This window comes from Lygodium microphyllum, chromosome 10 (genome assembly GCF_053477565.2).
Source record: "Lygodium microphyllum isolate KBCC chromosome 10, Lygodium_microphyllum_v1.1.10, whole genome shotgun sequence".
Lineage (NCBI taxonomy): Eukaryota > Viridiplantae > Streptophyta > Polypodiopsida > Schizaeales > Lygodiaceae > Lygodium > Lygodium microphyllum.
The window spans coordinates 54406444-54428640 of NC_141144.1; the positions used below are offsets into that span (position 1 = coordinate 54406444).

The 22197-nt window shown below is 42.2% G+C and overlaps 1 protein-coding gene across 1 annotated transcript; it reads left to right on the top strand.

Annotated features, from left to right (window-relative positions):
• The first annotated feature begins 19426 nt into the window (after positions 1–19426).
• Positions 19427–21718, top strand: LOC148030009 (uncharacterized). The gene has a single exon (XM_087686277.1). It carries the CDS (start codon positions 19671–19673, stop codon positions 21111–21113), a length of 1443 nt encoding a protein of 480 aa, XP_087542403.1. The 5' UTR covers positions 19427–19670; the 3' UTR covers positions 21114–21718.
• The last annotated feature ends 479 nt before the right edge of the window (positions 21719–22197 follow it).

The following is a 22197-nucleotide window of genomic DNA, read 5'->3' on the forward strand; positions in this document are numbered from 1 at the left end:
GTTCTTTTAGTCCATTATGTAATTCTATTGATATTTTTAGTAAACCTAAATGCTCATGATTTACTAAAATCTCTTGCAAACTTGAAAAATCACTTTGCAAGTAAAAAAATGGAGCACTTCTTGATACATAAAATTGTAAAATACTATTGCTATAAGCATCGACCTCATATAGAATCAACACTTTCATGCTAAAAAATCAATCAACATAAATAACATCAACCATTCTCGCTATAACATGAACTACATAGATATCCATTATAGGTACTTGTATGCTTTTATATGCTCCAACTTCAATGATGGACGATTAGAGTTCTCAAAGGCTTCAGAAATATCAATCTAAATTGAAACATCAACAACTTTATCATTCAATGCATAGAGTTTCTCAAGAATAACATCTTGACTTGAAGCATGAGAAAATGCCAATTGAGTATGCAAATTAGAAATTTCATTATCCTTCTGTAGAACAACTTTTTCAAGAGCATTAATGACTTATAAACGATGAGAAATTTGAAAATCCATTGCATTCTTCACTTGAGAAACCTTTTGTTTTAGTAATGCTTTCTCTTCTTGAAGTCGATTGATAATAGAAAAAGCTTCAATTGTTGCAATATTTGTTACATTTCTCTTCTTTTCAAGCTCAACAAAAGGCAATGAATCATCTCACTTGGAGATTGAATCATAGAGTGTACATCATGTAGAACTTCAGAAAAACCATACAAACTAATTGCATTCTGCAATTCTTGATATTCAACCACCTCTTGCAAAGGAAATGTAGTGCCAATATTGCAAACCTCCTCTTTCAGCAAATGAATTATAGTGATAATCTTGCAATCTACAATTTTTGTGGCCGATTGTTCTTTGGATTCAACAATGCAATGACTTGATGAAATATTATCTTGTATGTTGGAAACATTGGTATCTTGAATAAATAAATCCAAAGATGGTGCATTTTGCACAATGACTAATGGCACTTCAAGTTTTACCAAAGTAATTTCATTGAAATCCAACTTAGTAGCTATATTAGCTTTCTTAACATCAATAAGAGAACCAAGAAAATAATCCACAAAATGACATCCTCTTTGCAAAAACCATAATCTTCAAATTTATCATCCATAACAACATCATCTCTCTTCTTGAATACATAATTGATCTTCTTGATCACCAATTTGATCATCTTCATTGTTGATAACTTCTTGCTTAAAGATGATTGGAGATTGATTATGGTAGTTTGCTAAATACCAAAATATGGAAAATACCTTGTGATAATTGATGTAAAGTGTGTGATGATCCACTCTCCCATTGGCAAGTTGCTTTGCTGGGTTTGAGCCACTCAAGGATTCTTGGCTTCTTTGGCTCTTGTCCTCTCTTGCTCCCAAAGATATTGCTTCCTCTTTCTCACTAGATTTAGTTGGAGTTTGTTATAAAGAGGATATTCATGAAATAATTCTTGCATTTTGAAATATCTCTATGAACAATATGTCTATTTTTATCCTGGATTGAAAATCTTTATGCTTCTTCTCATGCATTCTTCTAAAACTCATGTTGTTGTTGTTGCACCTCTTTTTCTTCTTCTTTGATTTACTCATTACAATTAATCATATTGAAATTTTAAAATTCAAAGCTAAAAATGAAACTTGAATGCCTTTTCATTAATCTTGTATGGGCTTTCTATGTAGTAGGCAAAATATATTACTTCCTCTTTCCCATTAGATTTAGTAGGAGTTTGTTATAAAGAGGGCATTCTTGCAATAATTCTTGCATTTTGAAATATCTCTGTGAATAATCTATCTCTATTTTTAAAATCTTCATGCTTTTCCTCTTGCATTCTTCTGAAACTCATGCTGTTGTTGCTTTACTAATGGTTTCTACAATTCCTGAGACTTGCTGCTAGACAAAATAGCAAAGTAAATGTCCATCCTACAAGCAAAAAGGCGCGGAATTAACCCTATGAATTGCATCATCCTGATTTATGTGATATATCAGTGCTTCAAATTTTGATTTGAAAATTTAGATTTCTAGCATCAAACATAGACATTTATAGTTAGGCTTTGAAATCAAAGATGCAAGGTAAGAATGATAGAATTTCATCATCTTGCTGTATGAAATGTATCACTGCTTCATACAAAAAATTCAAATTTTAGCCATCAAACAAGGTTGTTTTTACTAGTGTTTTAAACTAGAGATATAGTGAAACAATGATAGGGTATACATATAGACAACCCTTTCAATTGCATACAACAAATTCGTTTGTCTTCCATAAAACAATCATTTTTCACACAGAGCTTCAAACTAGAGGTTCAGGATGACAATGGCTAGATCACCAAAGTGTTGTGGCCCCTAATTTATGCGAAATGCATAATAGGACTATAGTGTCTCACATAAAAATACATATTGCTTTTCTAGACAATGCAAAAAACACCTAACACCATGTCAGGCAACTCATAGGAAACTCAAAGATTAACAACAAATTAGAGAATATGTTGGAAATGTAGCAAAAACACAGAAAAGACCATGGCACTGACTATCAGATCTCATGTAATATCAGAAACATCCATCATACATTAGGTCGTAATTATCCAAAATGAGAATAAATGTGAGAAACACCTATTGTAACGTGTCTACTAGAATCATCCAGGACACGTCTTAGTAGTCCATCGAAAAGTATATCTAGAAAGCTCCGCCCGGCACTCCCATGGAATGTTACGGGATTTGCGATCTAGGTCTTTCCGCGTCTGCCATGTAGCCGAAGTATCCTGGCCGTTCCCACTTAGGATCGACCGGAATTAGGGTTATCCTGATTGGTCATTATCTAACAGCAACTAGCGTCGGACCCAAGCGTACTGCTTTACGTAGAAACGCCAGATTCGAAGCGGATTTATGCTGCACTTGGTTCAAGGAGAATGGGGAACGAGAGGATGCAAAGCTCAACCTCTCTGCCATAAGGCATAGTCCCATTCCATTCCCCTAAAACATCGTAAATTGGTAAAGACATAACTCTAGGTCATCGCTTCCGTTATTTGTTTTCTTTGACGATCATCCCACTGTTCTTCGAGATTTTGAGAAAAGTTCCCGGCTAACCGGGACCACCCAACTGTAGGACGGACCCATGGCCCATCCTTCGTACTTTCCTCGGTTTGTTTTAGTTATGTAATTATCTAACACATTAATTTGACATATAACAATTAGCTTCTTTAGATTAACCCGTTAAGCACTGGTTCCTTCACATAATCTTATCACATGACATAGGAAAACAATATCAAACAAGTTCTTTATTAACATTTCATCATTTTATCTTTGACATACAAGGAGTTCCGCCCGTAGGCTTGTCCATAATCTGCCCGAAGGCTATCCAGTAATCCACAGTGATCACTATTCCAAGCTTCTGCCCGTAGACTAGTATGCGGGTCTCGAGATCCAATCCCGAGTCACATTAGCCTCTTGTGCAGGACCCGGAAGGCGAGGGATTTACGGGCAGAACCCCCCTTGGCACCCAAGCGTCCTCCTGCTCCAAGTAGAGCTCAACGAAGAGGCCTCTCGCAGCAGGTTCGGTCCACGTTCCCGGTGCGGTCAACAACCCCCTTGGTTAGGGTCGGGCAGGCAGCCGGGGGTAACTGAAACTGCCTCTCCCTTCAGGTCTTCAACCTGAAATATAGGTATTCATTTAATTTGTAATTCATAATTTAAACAGTGCTCAAAAATATCTAGCAAGCACAAACATTTCCATTAAATCGACCGTGTTGTTGGCAAACTGCTAAGGAATTATTCTTTCCTTTTGAGTGTATCAGCACTCGTTTCCAAGGTGTCTTGTAACTTGGCGAGATCCTTTATATTCCGGGTTAGGGCGTACCTTATTAACTCAACTTGGTCAACCCTAAAGTTCATTAGATACTTTAGTTTTTGGTTTATAACTTTCCTTATTTAGAAGGATATCCAAGAATACATCCATTTGCAGGATAACTTGAGTAAGGATCTGCCATCCTTGTTGAAGTTGTTTACCCTTTCGTCTTGTGAATCAGCCACAAGACTACATGACTTCGTACTTGCTGTGCAAGTCCAGCGATAAGATAATCCGTTTTAGTTTCTTTAAGCTGACGTATGTCGAACCTAGGGTTTCTTTTTAAGAACCTCAGGGACAAACCCTAGTCCTATATCGTTACGAATTTATTGACCCTACAATAAGGAAAGTAGTCAAGCGCTTAAGGTATAAATGTTTCTTTGGTCTTTAAATCATTTCCAAGGCATATTTTTGCAGCATGGTATTTCTAAGTTTAGATTGGTTTGGTTATCTTTTAGAAGGTAATATTGATCACCTCGTCACGGTTTTGTTATCCTTGTGACAATTGATTTTTCAGTCGGTACAATTCAATTTAATCTTCCTTTTTCCTTGCAGACGAAACTCATGCCAAATAACAATCATTTCCTTGCTAAGATATGCAATTAGCAATGATAACTTCCTAGTAATTTGAGCAACAAAAGAAACCTTTCATGAATTTAATCATCTACAATGATTCGTTGCAAAAAGGAATAGGACTAATGGTGCAAGTTACAATTTTTATACCTTCAGGATTTAGCTGAAATATACTACTATAGTAAGTAGATAATCTTGCTCGTAATTCGTTATAATGCATGATGCTATTCGAAGGAAACTATGTTCTATACATTATCATTTATTCAATTAAACTAAACTCCTTCATTGTAAATAACTCGGAAAAATATATCCTATCCCTAACAATTTCTCTTTGCATGATTGACTTAAAACTGATTTAAAGCCAAGAAGGAAAAACCTGGTTTTGGGGTGAGATATCCACATGGATACCAGGAGATGAACCTCCCACAGCTACTCCTTGGACTTTCTTAGGCGGCATCGTAGTTCGAACGTGAAGGTAGCTTTTACTCTTTCTTCTGGATTTCCACCGTCTCTCTTTCGAGGCAAGGTGCCGTTTAAATGGTTGATCACGAGAAGGAATAATAGGACCTTTAGGTTCTTAGATTCTTCGGAGAGGAAAATATTTATAAAGCCTAAGAAGGTCCTATAGGGTATATTCTTGGCAAAAAGTTTATGGGTGAGTGTAGTTTTGCAACCACATGAACCTTTGGAGAACTTTGGGCTTGGGGTAAAAGGCATAGAAGGAAATTATTCTCTTTCCTTGCACTTCCTCTACCTTTTTCCTTCTCCTTCCCTACTCCTCCTCCTTCACTCCTCTTTTTTTCTCGTTTTTACTCTTCTATATCTTTTCCCACCCTCTACTTCTTTCACACCACTCTTTTCTTCTTCACTCCTCTCTACTTCCCTTCTTTATCTTTTCCCACCCTCTACTTCTTTCACACCACTCTTTTCTTCTTCACTCCTCTCTACTTCCCTTCTTTATCTTTTCCCACCCTCTACTTCTTTCACACCACTCTTTTCTTCTTCACTCCTCTCTACTTCCCCTCTTCTTACTCTTCCTCACGGGGCCCCACGTAGCTCGTGATCAGAGGGGGGTGTGTGGTTACGATCGTAGTAGTCCAAGGCCCGTTTCAGTGCATGGCAAGTAGTCAGAGGGGGGGTGGTTAAGATCGTGGCCCAGGGTCCGTTCAGCAGGACGGGGGGGGGGGGGGGGAGGTAGGCTGAGACGTCCGCTTGGGTGGCGGCGCAGTACGTCAGCCCTACTGCTATCCTTGCAGCAGAACGAGGGGGAACAGCACCGTTCGGAGGCCCAGGCAGTGTCTGGCAACTATGGCCGAAGGCCCAGGGGAATGGTGTGCAGTGTTATCGAGCGAGGGGGGAGCTTCCAGTCAGCGGGCCTCAAAGGGCCCTACAACAGCTAACAGGGGGCCGGTGACGTGCGTAGAAGGGGCGTAGCCTCTTATCTCCTCGCCCTTCCCTCCACGGCACAACAATTCGTGCTCCACCCGGCGGCAGTTGTCGCAGTCGTCTCCCTCACGGACTGAGTATCACCCTCTTCCTCCCTTCCCTGCCGCCATTAGAAGATGAGTATTTATGGGAAGAGGGGGGGTAGGGCCTCCCTCTCCACGTGGATCCTGCATGTGTTCCCTCCCCTCCACCTCCACACTAACCCATTTTAGCACCATCCCCTTCCCTCAGCCACGCTTCGGCTGAGGGAAAAGGTAAAAAAATTGCATTAAATCCCATATTTATCCCTTATCCTCCTCCCAAGAGGAGGTTCCTATGAGAAATACGCGGTTTCGAAAAGCTGTGCCTCGTTTGGGCTCAGTGGAGAGTGTATTAGTTTAGACTATCCCGTCCCAAACCTCACTGTAACCTTATTATTTTCCTGAGACTTCACATGGCCTGAAATATTACACCTATAATACCTCTTCAGGTTGCCAAGCCTAAAAACTATCTACATAACTACACTTTATGAGGCATACAACTTCATGATGCATCAAAAGATTGCTTCACACATGAAACTAATAAGACTAAGATTCTAGACCATGCTAAGGGCAAAATATAATGTATCAAGCTATAGCTAACATGGCAGATACATTACCTAAGGATATTGTAGATATAGTGGTAGAGGAGAATGTATTGCTTGAGGGTGATGCATATGCTTTGCTTGTAAATGTAGTTGATACATTGACAGTTTGACTATGAGTGCAGAATAAATCTTACAAGGGAGTAAACATAATATTTTAAATGTGGATGTACAAGATACAAAAGAAGTGATTAATGATTTAGTTGTGAAGGTTACAAATATATTACAATCTATACAAGCCAAAGATGATGTATTGCAAAGTGATTCCCAAACATAGGACAATGAGATATCTATCATGCATGATACTTCTTTATGGTTGCTTCAGACAAAGATTTTATGCTTTGATACACATGATAATAGAGTAGATAAGGATGTATGTTTTTCTATGCATGATGTTGGGGTAACTATCACTATGTGTGATCTACCAAAACCAAGTAATTGCAAAAGGAAGGTGGGAAGTTATGATGCTACCTTTTGATCATGGTGGACTTATGGCTTTTGTGGATTTGGATGTAGGGGGAGATATGCTCTTTGGGTTATATGCAATTTCAATGCCTATGATCCATGAGGGAGTGCTTTGGTTAAGGCTATGTTTATGTGGATGACATGTATCTAGATTTTTGATCCTGGTGGTAGTATGTTTGTGTGTGTGATTTATTGGGAGATGCATAAGTGGGCACATAGTAGGTTATTGCATTTAGTAGTTTTCGAGCAGATTTGGTACTTTCAAAATCTAGTGTAATTAGGGATCTCCTAATGATGCAAAACACATCTAGGGTGGAGGTCTTTTAAGTTTGGTAGCCAACCAAGTCAATAGTGGAAGAGATAATGCTGCCTACTCCCTTAGTGAGTTGGATGGTATAGGATTGAGGATACCAATTGTAGGGAAGTGGATTAAAATCTTCAAGAGACATGAGTTTGATACATATGGTATAGAAGAGCTGGATACATGTACTTCCCAAGACAATGTTGGGGAGGATGATGAGGATGATATTGAGATGGATGAAGAAGACTGTGAACCTGCAAAAGAATGATAGTCTAGCACATTCTGGAGTATGTGCATGTTTGATGGAGGGGGGTTGTTGTGTGGTTACTCATTTAGTTAAGGAAAAGTAAGGAGAAGACATCTATATAAGTATTTTAGATATATGATTCTTCCCTGGTTGGCACAATTGTGTGTGTATATTTAAGTGAAAAAGTACAGGTGCAATGTTAAAAAATTTATTTCTTGAATGCTTAAATGGGCTAGTTTTGCCTCAATATACCAAAAAATCCAAAAAGAAAGGCCTAGAGAACCATATGAAATCCTAATCACCACCATGGCACATAGATAGCCAAGACGACATTGAAAGGCCCAAAGAGCCCTAGGTAAGCTTGGTTGCCACAGTGCATGGATGGCCAAGATGGCAATGCCATCTTGGCCATTCACGCACCATGGAAACCACATTTGCCTAGGGTTCTTTTGGCCTTTTTTTTGTCTTTTTGGCATGTTGCGACAAACTAGCCCGTCTTAGGAGTCAAATATTATTTAAAAATAAATAAATGTTTACATACATTTTTCTCATCATTGTTCACTATAACTCGTAATCTCATTTCATAAAATGATTTAAAGTTATGCCCTACTCCATGCCGCCTTGCTCATCCCTTAGCCCTTCCAATGCTCATAGCTTGTAGCACCCTACGGCATAGTCATGTGTCAAATATGTACTTTTCCAGCTCCTTCACAAGAATTATCTTGTGTGCAGTTGAATCGATGGTGGAAGCACATAGCATCTTCAACATGAATTTCAAAATGGATAGTTGAGTTTGCATGTTTGAGATGAAAGTGGCATGTATGATGGCAATATCACTAATCAAGATTTGATCAATGTAGTACCCTATTGAGGTGTCCTTCCTGAAAGCTCCTCAACCCTTTTGATGACTTGTGAAATAATTGATGTTGAGCACTATCTACATTGATAAGAAGTTAGCTCAAAATAGTATGCAGGGTAAAACAAAAACTCTAGATGGATGATTGTTGCAGTTCCTGCTTGTCATTAGCAAAACCTCCAAGGGTTTGGTCAAGTACATATTAGACTTGGCTTGGATGATTGTTGCACTTCTTACTCGTCATTGGCAGCAAACGTCTAAGGGTTTGGTCAAGTACATAATGGACTTGGCCTAGTTGATTAGGGGGGACTTGCTGCTCTTCATGCTATAAGGATACCTAGCATGCCACCAAGGTAGCTTGCACTACTTCAAACTCTTGGGGACTCTGTGGCATGCTCCATCTAGTCAATGGCATCCTCAAGAGTCTAATTGCACCTTATATGTCTTCAAGCTATGGATTGCTATACTCCACGGGAAAGCCCTTTGACACTTGGGGGAATTCATTTGCAATTGTTAGCATTGACAATATCTCATCCAGCCTCACTCCAAAAAGTTTCACATCAGTGGAGAAACAAACTCATTGTCATCAATGAAGACATTGCCCATGCTATCAATGTGAGTCTCCATCAGTTGTAGGTGGAGTGTTGTCTTGTTCACCTGAGCTACTCCCCATGCTAGACTCCACAGCCACTATAGCTTTTTTGACCATAAGGTCTAGAGTTTTTTCTTCTTTTGTAATCTCGTATTCTTCTTTTGCCTTGTCTAGTGGTAAAGGCTTTGGGTTAGGGGTATCTTTCAACAACCCTTCCACTTGCTCTTCAGCACTCAATGTAACTATTATAGATGGGTCCTTACCTTCATTGAGTAGCAATATAAAGGTAGCTATACAAGAAAGGAAGTTAGCGCCATGTTGATCAATTCCTATGCCTTGGTCATCTGAGCTCCTTGAAGTAGTTAGAGGTGAGATTTTCACTAAAAAACCTAGTCATTTGTTGCAAAAGGTTATTGCGTGTTAATATACTTAAGAAGCTCAGAAGGCACCAGTCCTCTTGGAATCCTCAAAGGTTGCAATGTATTCTCAAACGTAGGTATTCATGTATCAGATAGGGTGTTGCAAGCTTGGAGCATTGCACAAGATGGTATCATAATATTTTATGTTGAGACAAAAGACCTTGTGCAGGTCTAATCTCCCTATGAATTTTGTGCCTTGGAGAAATAACATGAAGTTAGCAAAAATGCGATCTGTTGAGAGAGGGGGAGATAAGTGCAAGGGGTGTTTGGAGAGGATTAGTGGATAGAGAGTCAAAAAGTGAACATGAGGGATCATGAGATTTTTGAAAAGTAAATAAATCAAATTACAAAATAATACAAAGTATATGATACTAATGAATTATAAATACATATACAAAAAAAAAAAACTAACCCTTCATCTATTCATCATAAAATTTCAACACATTATATATATTCACACAAAATTTGAGTTATTGCAAAGCACTTGATACCACATAATTCTTTTGTTTTCTTTTTCCCATCTAAAAAAGAAAAAGTATTTAATAAGTCTCCAAACATAATCATTCTAACATAAACAAAAAACACTAATATTACATAAGCTCATCTTCCCACCACTAGTTTGAAAGTTAAAGCTCTCTGTACTTATGCTTCCCATCTCCTAGGACAAGATGCTCTCATAGATTTAGCTGGCTTCAACAATTAATCACTATGAATGACTTAAGTGTTTCACTTGGGATAGGAATTTGTAAAGAGTGGGATAGATGGGATAGAAATGGGGTTAGCATAGGGAAAATATATGGTCACACCAACATGGTGTATAAGGTGTTGAGACTCAATTAGAGCATCCGTTTATGAATAATCAAGTATCTTCACCTTTCTTCCTAGATTTCATGGCTTCCTCTCCTTTCTCTCTCTTCCAATCTTTCTCTCTTTTTCCCTAGGCTTTCTCTCTCTTGTCCTCTCTCCTCTTTGTTAGTCTTCTCTCTACTCTCTTCTCCCTCTCTAGTCCTCTTCATTACAATTGATATCAAAGCCTTTGTCTTTGATCTTCTTTTCTTTTTGTTTCCCCGTATCTAGTCATATTTTCCAATTAAAAACATAGATTTGAAGGTTCCCATTAAGCAGATGAATTGCTACATTGCTGGTTGTATTGGCCTATTCTACAACAACATAAATAAGAATAACAACCAATACAAAAATTTGGTAAGCTCATCCAAGTTTCCATTTGCGAGTCCCAACAATTTCATTAGGGGATGTCAATGTGGGATATCTGTCATATGGGAGCTTCCATATCTTGTGTTAAAAAAATTTATTGCTATAAAAACTACGTCCACAACCATAGGTGCTGTCCCTAACCCTACTTTGATGATGAGGGAGCGAAGTGGAGAGCATACTCCTAATCGTGCATGTTATCATCATCATCAATGGTCTCTATATGCAATCCCAACCATCATAATGGTCTCTCTTTGAAGGCTAGGTCATAGCAATGGGGGAATGTGATAAAGGCTATTAGGCTAGGGAAAGAGAAGAGTAACCTTTAAAGAGTGGATTTTGAATAGATCATTATATGTGTGGGGGTATACATGATGAGAGAAGGAACTATATCTAACTATAAAGCTTGAATGTCCAAGAGAGAGGATGATATATGCCATGCTGGCATGGTTTGCATTATGATGTTCCCTTGAAAAAAAGAGTCCGATAGGGGGGGGGGGGAGGAGAGATTGACTACTAATTATGAATTGTGGTAATTAGAAGAGTCGGACATTTAGACATCTAATTTCCTTTTTGGGACCCTAAGCATTGTGCAATAATCCAAGGGGCCGAGTTTCAATAGATATATGTTGTGTGTAATAGAATGGAGCTAGGGAGGGGAAAAACTTTTACTTTTCTTGATGAAATATACAAAGAAGTCATTAAGAAAAAAAAGAAAGTCTCCCTCAATTCAAAATTTCCAATTGGTCCTCATTACTCCATGGTTCAACAAAAAATATATTGTGAACCTTGGGTTCTTCATAAAGAACATTTTGTTTTCAACTTTTTAAACAATAATTACTAGTGTTCCTTGCGCACTTCCTTATGTGCTTCCCGCACAAGGAACGGTAGGCCACTTTGCGAAGTGCCCTTGCAAGGGATGTGAAGTTGCCATGCTACCCCTTGCTTCTTCCCTTGTCCTCTCTTCTCTTTTTTATTTTCTCTCTCCTCTTTTTCTTTTCTCTCTCTCTTTTTCCTTTTAAAATTTTTATCTCATTATTTTATATCGCTTATATATTTTCTCTCTACTCTTTTCCTTCTCTCTCTCTTTCTCTCTTCATCTCTCTCAACTCTTCATCTACTTCATCTCTCTCTCTCTACACTCCAAAACCATAACATTTTTTAGTGAAGGGTAATGTCTCTCTCTCTCCCCATTTGCTCTCTCTCTCTCTCTAAATTCATAGTCTTCTTCTTCTTATTCTTCTCTCTCTCTCTCTCAAAATTTCTACCTTCTTCTTCTTCTCTCCTCCCTCATCACACACACACACACACACACACACACACACACACACACACACACACACACACACACACACACACACACACACACACACACACACACACACACACACACACACACACACACACACACACACACACGCTCTCTCTCTCCAAAAAAGCCTTGAACACATGTGATATAGAGGGTTTATATATATTGAACCACCCCCCCTGTAAGGGCTTTGTAGCTATACCATGCCGTTGCTACCGATTGCACCTATATAGGGAGTAGTAGTGACTCAAAGCCCTGCCTTGTTTCCACTCTACGTATGATTCCCTATACCCAGTGGTGAACCCTCTTATGTGTGGCGTCACGAGGGTGTAGTCCTGGGATGTGTCTATGTTGTCCCGCTTTTGGATTGAATAAAAGAGTATACCTTGAGCTCATATCGTGTTACCTTTCTGTGCCGTGTTGAGTGCGTAACGAGTGCAGGTTTATCACACTTGGTATCAGAGCAACTCTTGCTCGGAGTGAAGGAGTGCTCACGGAAGCAGGAGGAAAGATCCAGTCCCCTGAAGAGATCGAAATCGTAACGACCCACAGCGCGATGCCCCACGTCGTGTCGCCCCACGTCGCGACGCCCCGTGTCGTAACGCCCCACGTCGCGTCGACCCACGTCGCGTCGTTCCACGTCGCGACGCCCCCCCGACGCGTCGCCCCGGCGTGACGCCCCAACCTCGACATCCCACCGTCTGAAGACGTGACGCGGCTTCCCCGCGGCACGACCCACACCACCACAGGCGAAACGCAGCTTCCCCGCGTCGACACCACCACCAACCACATGGAGGAAGAAAGGGAGAACATCACCCTCCCGACATTAGAGGAGAGGAAGAAGAGTAGGGGACAAGAATGGAGAGTGGCCCAAGAGGAGAAGGTGGCCGGACTAGAAAGACAAATAGATGGTATGTCAGGCATGCTAGAATCAATATGGAGGAACATGCAGATGAAAGAGGAAGAGGAAGAAAGGAGGAAAAAACTAGAAGTAGAGCAGGGCTATAGAGAATGGGTGAATCAACAACAAGAAGAGGAGAGGAGACACCGAATGCAAGAGGAGATGGATAGAACGGGTAGAGAGGAGTCATCTAGGAGGGCGCAAGATACAAGGAAGGAGAAGGAGAAAGTAGTAGAATTAGGAAGCAAAAAGAAAGACAAGAAGAAGGAGAAGAAGCACCATCGCAAAGAAGAGGAAGATAGCAGTAGTTCAGAAGATGATTATGGAAAATTCAAGATGCCCCAACCCGCCAAGTATAAGGGAGAGAGAGATGGGTTGGTTCTAAAGAAATGGATCGCAGAGGTGGATAGGTACTTAAAATATTCAAGAATCACCGAAGACAGGAAGGCGGAAGTGGTAGCCATTTACTTGGAGGAGGACGCTGCCAGTTGGTACCTGTTAGAACAGGAGCAGGGCCACACAATCTGTTCGTGGGAAGAACTCCAGGAAGAACTGAAGGACTACTTTATTCCAAAGCTGGAGAAATTCAAAGTGAGAGATGAATGGAGGAACCTCAAGAAAGCACAGGGAAAGATGAAAGAATATGTCAGCAAGTATAGGCAAATCATGCTGCAGCTACCAAACATGGATACCGACACTAAGCTACATGGATTTTTGTTTGGAATGCAAGAATGGGCTAGAAGAGATGTGGAGAGACAGGAGCCAACAAGCTTAGCAGAAGCCATGAGAATGGCCGAACGACTGGTGGACCTGGAAGGCAGAAGAACAGCACAAGGGAATCAAAACAGGTTCAACAACAACTTCAACAACACCTTCAACAACAGCAACTCTTGGAACCAAAGGCCCAATGCTCCTAGAGGGGCATTCACAGATACAAGGAGTCAAAATACCACTAACACCACGGCCGTATCCCAAACCGCATTAGTCCCAAGAGGAGCAGCAGGGAGATGGGGAAACAATCACTATAGGCCAACCCCTAGCACATCATATGGACCCGCAGGATCAAACACATCATGGTGGAGACCCCCAGGCCCTTCCACTGGTATCAGATGCTTCAAATGCGGGGGTCCACACTACCAAAACAGATGCCCAAAAGAAGACACAGCCTCATCGAGTGGATCAAGGGTGAATGCAGCTTGTGCATATGGAGGAGAAGAACCACAACCACCGCGTATCCAGGAAATTCCAAATGGGAGTGAAGAGAGCATGGACCACCCAAGGGTAGGGTCAGTTAGTGCCCGACCCCAATGCATGGCAGCCAGAGTAGCGGCAGTCCACCATCTATACATCAAAGGTCGAGTGGGCGAAGGAAACCAACCAATCATGGTGGACACAGGAGCAACCCACAACTTCATGACACCACAGTGTGTAGCAAAGCATGGATTGAAACTATCCAAAGCCCCAGAAGGATTAACAGTAACATTCGCACAAGGAGAAGCCAAGGAAGTAAAACAAGTCTTTGCAGTCCAAGTGGAAGCCGACAAGTGGAAAGCGAAACTCAACTTCTTAGTAATCCCCATGGATGATTTTGAAGTGATATTAGGCTTAGAATTCTATGATAAGTATGTCATTGCAATGTTTGGAAAGGGTGTGAATGAAATGATGCTAGATATGCAAGGAGAAGGCGTCAGAGTACCATGCGAAAGAATGCAGCTACCTGGTAGGACCCCAATCAAGGTACAAATGAAGGAGAACAAGCCAGGACTATCATGCCAAACAGTAAAACCAGCTGCAAACCAACCAAAGGTCCAGACCCAAAAAGCACCGGTCCAAGGGACCGTCATCAGGCCACGTATTATGACATGCAGTGCAAAGCAAGTCGAGAAATCAGTCAAACAAGAAGATATGGTCTATCTGTGTATGATCCGACCAATAGAAGAAGAAGAAGATGGCAAGAAATCCAAACAACAGAAGAGGAACACAGAAGTGGCAGAAATACTTGAAGAATTCAAAGATGTGATGCCAGCCGAACTACCCAAAGGTCTGCCACCCAGACGAGATGTGGATCACAAGATTGAGTTGATTCCAGGGTCGTCTCCACCGGCCCGAGCTCCCTATCGCATGAACCACACTGAGCTCATGGAATTGAAGAAACAACTACATGAACTAGAAGAACAAGGATTCATCCGCCCCAGCAAATCCCCCTTTGGTGCCCCAGTGTTGTTTGTAAAGAAGAAGGATGGGGGACTTAGACTCTGTGTAGATTATAGGGCTCTTAACAAAATCACCATAAAAAACAAATACCCTATGCCCCTAGTGGAAGACCTATTAGATAGACTGCATGGGGCCAAGCACTTTAGTCAGATTGACCTTAGATCAGGATACCACCAAATCTGCATAGTCGAAGAAGATATCCCAAAGACAGCCTTCCGCACCCGATATGGTAGTTTTGAGTGGTTAGTATTAGGGTTCGGCCTAAGTAATGGGCCAGGCACATTTTGTGGCCTCATGGATGGAATTTTTAGACCGGAGATAGATATCTTTGTCATTATCTACATAGATGACCTCCTAGTCTACAGCAAGACCTTAGAAGAGCACAAGCAACACTTACGCCAAGTTTTTGAAAAACTGCGGCAACATCAGTTATACGCCAAGCCGGAAAAATGTGAATTCGCAGTGAAAGAATTGGAGTTCCTAGGCTTTATTGTAGGAGCAGATGGAATCAAAGTGGACCCTAAGAAAGTGGAAGCTGTCCAAAAATGGCCTATACTGAAAACTGTAAGAGAAGTGCGGGAGTTCCTAGGCTTCACAGTATTTTGTCGAAGATTCATCAAAGATTACAGCCTCATCACTGCCCCCCTCTCCCACCTCACCAAAGAAGACCACTCATTTACATGGGGGAACGCGCAACAGGAAGCCTTTGAGCAGATGAAGAAGTGCATGAGCCAAACTCCCGTCCTAAGGGTACCGAACTTCACCAAACCCTTTGAAATCTCTACAGATGCATCTGACTATGGCATAGGGGGTGTACTGGTCCAAGAGGGGCACCCCATTGCATATGAGTCAAAGAAATTTACTGATGCTGAAACAAGGTGGAGCACACATGAGAAGGAAATGTTGGCAGTCATCCACTGCCTTAGAAAATGGAAGCACTATGTTCAAGACAAGCATACAATAGTCTTCACTGACAATATCTCCCTCAAATACTTCCAATCCCAACCCAAGTTATCAGCAAAGCAAGCCCGTTGGCTAGACTTCCTAGCCGAATTTGACCTAGAAATTAAGCACAAGCCTGGCTCTACCAACAAAATAGCAGATGCCTTGAGCCGGAAAGCTGACCTGAAAGCTGTCAGTGTTGTCAGCAGCAACTTCATAGAACTTGTCAAAGAGGCCCTAGAACAAGATCAAGACATGCACAAGATAATCAAAGATGTGGAAGCAGAGAAGACCCCCCATGGAATGTACACTTTAGAAGAGGGTATTCTATTTTTAGGCAAAAGATTGTATATCCCCAACAATGTGGAATTAAAGAAACTCATCCTACATGAGATACATGACGGCAAGATTGGAGGCCACAAAGGGCAAAGCAAAACCTTGGAGGCCCTTAGGAAGCAGTTCTTTTGGCCGAACATGAAGGAAGAAGTGATAGACTACATCAAAACTTGCCCCACTTGCCAAATGGTCAAAGCACCCAGATCAAGACCAGCCGGACTACTACAACCATTACCAGTACCCAACCGCCCATGGGATGTCATCAGCATGGACTTCATTGTGGAACTACCGGAGTCCCATGGGTACACAATCATCTTTGTAGTGGTGGACTATTTTTCCAAACAGGCCCACTTCATCCCGGCCAAACCACCATTGAATGCCAAGGAGGTAGCACGCCTCTTCTTTACACATGTATTCAAATTGCACGGCTTACCACTGGCCATTGTATCAGATAGAGATGGAAGATTCATGAGCGACATGTGGAAGGAACTCTTCAAGACTCTGGAAACCCAACTGAGATTCTCATCATCCTTCCACCCGGAGACAGATGGACAGACAGAACGAGTCAACCAAGGTATCGAGGATTACCTCCGCAGCTATGCTAGAGTGGATCAGAAAGATTGGGCCTTGTACCTTGATGTCTTGGAATTTCACTATAATAGCTCCATCCACTCGGCTACAGGGTACACTCCCTTTGAGTTAGCTACAGGAAAAGAAGTCATCACACCACTGGCCTTAGCATCCGGAGCGGCCAAAGCGGAGGATCAAGATGCAGAAGAATTCTTGAAGAAATGGAGAGATCGCAATGCAGCAGCTAAGCAAAGTCTTGAGCGGAGCAAGATAACAATGACAGAGCAAGCAAACAAGAAAAGAAAGGCTGTACTATTCGCCAAAGGAGACATGGTCCTAGTGAGCTCTAAGAATATGTCACTTCCCAAAATCATGACCCCAAAGTTCAATCACCGCTACTATGGACCCTACCGAATCACTCAAGTGCTGAACGAAGTCACTTACAAGCTGGACCTGCCAGACAGTGTTTGTGTTCATAATGCATTTCATGCTCGTCTTCTGCGCAGGTTCTATCCCGACAACCAATGGGGACGGCGCGTACCAATGCTGCATTCCAATGGTCCCTTCGAAGTAGAAGCATTCCTCCGACGCCGGGAACAAAGAGGCTTCCCCGAATACCTCACCAAGTGGCGCGGGCGTCCACTCAAGGAGGCCACTTGGATCTCAGAAGCGGAGGCCCGTGAACGCGGAAAGGATGCCTTCGCCCTTTGGCTCGAGGAGAACCCCCCTGCTCCTTCTACCGACCCTTGAGCCGACTCAACACTCCAACAAAATAATGCGGCTCTCAATCATAGACCTCAAATGTGCCTCCACTCCTCAAATGTAATCGAGTCAAGGGTGGACTCACATGGTAGCAATCAGCACAAAATAACTCCATCAAAAAGGAAAAAAGCCCCAATGTCTTAGTGCGGCAGACACTGACCAGTCTGATAGTATAGACTGTGTTAAGACCCCGCGGTCCCTTTAGACCGGCAGACACTGACCAGCTTGCTAGGAAAAGCTGCGTTAAGACCCCGGATGAGTCAAATAACAAACGCTACCCTTAGATTGCTGAGGTCAGCAATCCAGTAAGCGGGGGTGAGTGTAAGGGCTTTGTAGCTATACCATGCCGTTGCTACCGATTGCACCTATATAGGGAGTAGTAGTGACTCAAAGCCCTGCCTTGTTTCCACTCTACGTGTGATTCCCTATACCCAGTGGTGAACCCTCTTATGTGCGGCGTCACGAGGGTGTAGTCCTGGGATGTGTCTATGTTGTCCCGCTTTTGGATTGAATAATACAAGAGTATACCTTGAGCTCATATCGTGTTACCTTTCTGTGCCGTGTTGAGTGCGTAACGAGTGCAGGTTTATCACACACCCCCCCGATGAGAATATATATATCTCTCTCTCTCATTGTCTCTTCTTTCCTCTCCCCCTCTCACCATTTTCTCTCTCTTCTCCCTCTCCCTCTCCCTCCATTTGCTTTCGTTCTCTCTCTTAAATTTTTTTGTTCTAGCCCCCCTCTCTCTCTCATTAGTTTCACGTTTGCTTTTGCCACCAAGTCTACGCCTTCCCGTTGCTCGTCTATTATTGGCTATTGGTACCTTGGCTGACCACCATATCTGTGCCATCTTGCCACTCACTGGTTGCTGATGTGCCAGCCCCTACCATCTATGCATCTTCTTGCCACCTACCACACACACACACACACACACACACACACACACACACACACACAAAGGGAGAGAGGCCGAGGCAAAGGGTTTGGAGGGAGATAATGTATCTGAGCTCGGGGGTGGGGGGGTGGGCCAGTGAGGTTGTTGTGGAGCCAGAGGGGGTGGAGGGAGGAGCAGTTTGCGAGGGAGGGGGAATGGGTCTCCCAAGGTGCGAGAGGTAGTTGTCGAGGCTCTAGTAGGACTCCGGGAGGGTGGCACCTGTATCTCGTCCAAGCCTTGCAGCTCCTCCGGCACCATGCTCCCGTGTTGTTTTGCTCCATTGCATGCCATGCCAAACCAACCACAGCTCCACACACATTGTAGTTCTGTTGGAACACTTGCAACTACTTTGTGCCACGAGAGAGAGAGAGAGAGAGAGAGAGAGAGAGAGAGAGAGAGAGAGAGAGAGAGAGAGAGAGAGAGAGAGAGCTTCCATTAAGGAGCCTCAATCTATCAAAGATAGGGAAAGTGATTTTTTAAATTTGAAAATGTTTAATTCAAATTTGAAAAGGTGGTTTGGGCATGTGTCGGATTTGGAAAATCATATAGAGGTTTGGAGATCACCAAACTAACAACTAAAATAAAGATATAGTACATATGTTCTAGCCTCTAGCCTTTATTAATGCTGGTAAACTTAAAAAGATATAGTAGAGATATTGGAGCCTTTATTAGGCAGCAATGTAGGTAAACTTAATACGAGCACCTTTGAAGAAATCATCTTTCCCAAGGCAAGCTATTACAAAGGATTGCATTACAAAAGAACGCTTTGTATAACAATAATTTGTGAAATGAAAGTAGATAATGGCCTTTGTTTCAAAGCAAGTTTGCGAAATGAAAGTGAGTTTGCGAAATGAAAGAGAGGGACCGCAATATAAAGACTTTGACTTGTTGACTGGAGATGATCGCTTCGCAGACTTGCTGTCCACTCTTCCGCGAAGGCGCTCTATTCTCATCTCCTTCTCTTCTCTCTTCCTTTCTCTCCCATAACCAGCGTCTGTTGCTTGCCTTTTACCCTGAATTGGTGCATATAACGTCTGTAACTGTTCCTTGATCAGAGATCGTCTGAGACACAGCCACAGCCACAGACACAGACACAGAGAGAGAGAGAGAGCACGAAGAGGAAGAAGAAAATCAATGGAGGTCACCCTCCCGCAGCTTGACTCCGACTGGAGCATCATCTCCAAGGAGGACATCGATTTTGAAGTGCAGATGCAGATTGAGTTCCTCTGCTGGCTCGAGTCGCACCAAGCGCGCCTCCTGCAGATCAGTCATCACTCCAATAGATATATTGCGCCCCCTTTCATGGATTTCTCCCAACGCCTGCAAATTATCAGCCTCTGCGGCCTTGTCTGGTACGTCTCCATCGATCGCACATGCAGAAGCGGCCATCCTTTCTCCTTCAAGCTTCACAGAGTAACTTCCCTCATTGATGATCATCATCAGTGTTTCCATGGCACATCTCCTGCATACCACTCTGGCTTAGGATCGGCAGATGACGCGGATTTTGACAACGCTTTCGATTGTATCATCGAACCTTTTGCATTCACCCGGGCCGCCTCCCGGCAAATCGACTCCAAGAGCTTCCTGTGCAATCAATCCGTGGAGTCCTCCACCTCCTTACATGAGGTCCTTGATGCCTTGCTTGAGTTCAGTGCTTGGTACAGTACAAGCTTCACACATGAATCGAGTCAGGAGCAGGAATTGACGCTGCAAGACCTCCAGTTTGAAACCTCCATCATGCGGGCTTTTAGTGGCGGCGTCATGATCAGTGTCAGAAGGCAAGCTCAAGAGGCACAACAGCAGTGCCAATTTGCAAAAGTAGCCCTGAAAGAGGCCTCCCAGGCATCAGCCATCATGCTCATGGAGGCATTCAACTCACAACTGATGCCACCAGCTAGAAGGCCTTATGTGGATGAAGAGCCCCTAACCCAAGCAGAATGGTCAAAGACGTTCATGTGCTCACATGCCATCAAGCATGGATACGTGCTGCAATGGTGCACCATTGAAATATATGGCCCTTTAATATCTTGCAAGCTCGATATTGGCGAATTTCTGCTGGAGCCAGCTCAACAAGATGCTGCTAGATCTGTGGGCATTCTTGCAAACCAACCTCTGATGATCAAACTCGATGATGAAGCTTGCTTGCTGGGAATTAGCCAAGAACTAGATGCAGAGGAAAGGATTAATCAAGATGGAATTGAAAATAATTGTCACACTGATGGTGATTGGAGCAGCTGTATGGAATTTCCCAACTTGATAAGCTGGCCCCCAACAAAGCTGGGTACCGATACCATACTGAAGGCCATCGTTGAAAGTACCATTTCAGAGTACAAGCGTGGCAGTCTCTCTGGCAATCTCTTTGTGAACATATTGCAGAAGGTCTCTTGGCACCTCGTCCTCCTATCTTCGATCTGTGTAGTATGTGCTGAACCAAAAGAGCCCAGTGCCTTGCCGAGCACATGCGGTAAGGAGCTCTGCAGCATGACTTTTTCAGGCTGGCGAGGCATTGCTAGGCTTGACCTGGAGGAATTGGAGCTGCCTGCTGAACTAGTGAATCAAATGTCTCCCATCATTTGATAATGTGGCAGTTCTGTAGGTTTAGATTCATTTGACATGTATGTAGTGGTCCTTGTAAGTTATTTCACGATTCTTGAACATCAAGTCCTGTCACATAATACTGCATACTATGCAGGAGAGCTGTTTGGAAGTTGCATACAGTAAACACAAAGCATTTGCAGGTTAGTCATGGGACAACAGTTTTGTAGAAGCTGGACATTAAACTGGGCTTGCAAGCTCAAATACTACTGAGCTCACATGATGAGTAGTATTTGGGAGATCCCCTTTCTCTTGTGAAAGTCCAGAATATTAGAGTTATAAACTACTTTTTCATTCATGTTCTTCATAACATGCTTAGATTTCTACATAGTTTGAGGCTCAAACAAAATAAATGCAAGGTATTGCAGAAACTTAATTGACACATGGAATAGTCGGCATCCCATCAAATTTAGGCAGGTTGTAGCGAGTTTGGTGTTTTTGAGCTTGTTCCACCAGTGGGCTTGTCTCTTTTTGGATTGTGGAAGCTAGCAAGAGTTGCCATTATAGGAAGTGCAAATTGCAATTTTGTGGAGCTTCAAATATTGGTCCTTGTGATCAATGAATCATTTTCCCTATGTTACTTCTAATGGGAATTGTGCTTTTGATGTTCTAATGGGAATTGTGCTTGTGATGTTTAATGTAGTCCATGTTTCCTCTTTTACTTGTTTTTTGGAAACACAAGACTCCACCGTTTTTAAAGTTGATGTGCACGGTTTACAATCCAATGGATATGATATAGGTACTAGTATAGAGTTCAAATAGTATATCATGTTGTGTTCTATTCTGTCTTTGGGCTTGTTTTTCTAAGAGCCGATTAGTTTGTGTGAAAACAAATACTTGTTGAAAACAAGAGGGTATTTTTTGTAGAAGTCAAAAAGTTTCTCTACATGTCAAAAAAGGATACATGAAACTATTCAAATATTAATGGTGTATATTCCTTTTTTATTTCGATCATGATTTGTTGACTCTCTATAGCATACATGCATATCAAGAATTTCTTATTGATAAAAAAAACATACCATGGGAGTTAGTACTAGGATGAAATGGAAATACACTAAGAATCTTA

Excerpts from the sequence above, each read along its gene's own strand:
- LOC148030009 (XM_087686277.1), top strand. The coding sequence starts at position 19,671 with ATGGAGGTCACCCTCCCGCAGCTTGACTCCGACTGGAGCATCATCTCC.